We start from the raw sequence: 1,461 nt of genomic DNA, 5'->3' as shown, positions 1-1,461 counted from the left end.
CCCCCCCCCCCCCCAGCCACGTAGGCAATAGCTACCGAACTGGTAGCTGCGCAATGTCCACTGCCCGCCCCCCACATGCCCGGCCTCAGCCTCCCCGCTCCTCAGCCTTGCCCCTGCCGGGCAAAGGCTCACACTCAACTCCCCGCCACGCCGTGCTTCCTGTGCAGCGGCGGGGTTCCCCCCAACCCCTCCGCTTCACTCCTCGAAAGAGGCAGTTATCATCCCCCGTAGGTCTCAGTAAGACCTAACGTTTCAGGCCCCTTCCCTCCATCTCCCATCCACTTCCACCCCGCCTCAGGAACCCATCCAGCCCCGCTCCAGCTTTGCTCCCACTCTCCCTTAGGCTGTCCCTCGGCGACCTCAATGGGTACTTGACGCCGTTTGGATGGGACCGACTCAAAAGGAGAGGTCCGCTCACCGCCCCCCTGAGCCCCACCCGGAGTCCCGGGCGCAGGCATTCCGCCCCCTCCTGGCGAGCTCCGAGTAGCGGCGCAGCGTGGGTCGGGGCAGGACCCCCGGAGGGCCCGGGCGGCTCCCGCACCTGGTAGTAGGCCCTCTGCAGGTAGTTGTAGGGCTCCCGGCGGCGGAAGGCGTCCCGCAGCGCGCTCCCCACGCGGAGCCGCGCCGCGCCCCCGGGGCCCAGCCTCTGCGCCCCGCACTGGGTCAGGCACTCGGCCCGGCGGAGCGCCGCGCGGAGCAGCAGCCGCTCCCAGGCCCCCTGCGCCGGGCCGGGCCCGGACTCAGGCCCCGGGGCGTCAGGCAGCACCGCGGGGAGCGCGGCCCCCGGCTCGGCCGCACAGCGCGCCCCGCAGTCCTGCCGCGCGCGGCCCAGCGCCGCCTGGCTCCGCAGCGCCTCCCGCAGCAGCGCCACGGCCGGCGCCCAAGCCCCGGCCGCGTAGGCGCGCAGCCCGTCGGCGTAGAGCAAGTCTGGGGCCTGGGGGGGCGCCCCCGGGGACAGCGGGGCCAGGCCGGGGGGCTCGGGAGACCCCGGCGGGGGCAGCAGCAGCAGGAGCAGCAGCAACCGGAGGAGCCTGAGCATGGTGCCAGGGGCGCGGGCCGGCTGCCGAAGCGGAATGCGGGAGGCGAGAGGGGGAGAGAGGGAAGGGGGAAGGGAGAGGGAGGGGAAAGGAAGGAGAGATGGAGAGGAGGGAGGAGAGGAAGAGAGAAGGAATGATTGGGGCCAGGGAGAGCTGATGCGGCCCAGACTCAACCCTGGGAGAGGCCGATAGGAGAGCCAGAGAAGTCGGGAAGCCTGGCAGAAAGTGGAGAAAGCAGTCTTTAAGAAGAGGGGTAGTGTGGGACAAGGAGCAGGCCCTGAAGAGCAGATGGCGAACCGGCTGGGACTGGAGCGGGACTGATGCTTTGGAAAACAGCACGGGGAGCCTCTTAGGACCCTTGACTCCAACCCCTGAGGCCCATGGAGTCAGAGTAACTACTGCAGCTGTGTTCCCCTCCGCTCGG

General features: G+C 70.6%; 1 protein-coding gene across 1 annotated transcript in view; it reads right to left on the bottom strand.

Moving 5' to 3' along the window:
• Positions 1-1,058, bottom strand: part of P3H3 (prolyl 3-hydroxylase 3) — a 10,844-nt gene extending 9,786 nt beyond the window's left edge. The window contains exon 1 of the mRNA XM_040642109.1: positions 542-1,058. Coding sequence (XP_040498043.1) covers positions 542-1,039 — 498 coding nt within the window. The 5' untranslated portion in view covers positions 1,040-1,058. The remainder of the gene's footprint in view (positions 1-541) is intronic.
• Between the last annotated feature and the right edge of the window lie 403 nt (positions 1,059-1,461).

Source organism: Ursus maritimus, unplaced genomic scaffold (assembly GCF_017311325.1).
Source record: "Ursus maritimus isolate PB19 unplaced genomic scaffold, ASM1731132v1 scaffold_26, whole genome shotgun sequence".
NCBI lineage: Eukaryota > Metazoa > Chordata > Mammalia > Carnivora > Ursidae > Ursus > Ursus maritimus.
The sequence above is the reverse complement of the archived record's forward strand: the minus strand, read 5'-3'. Positions and strand labels throughout refer to the sequence as shown.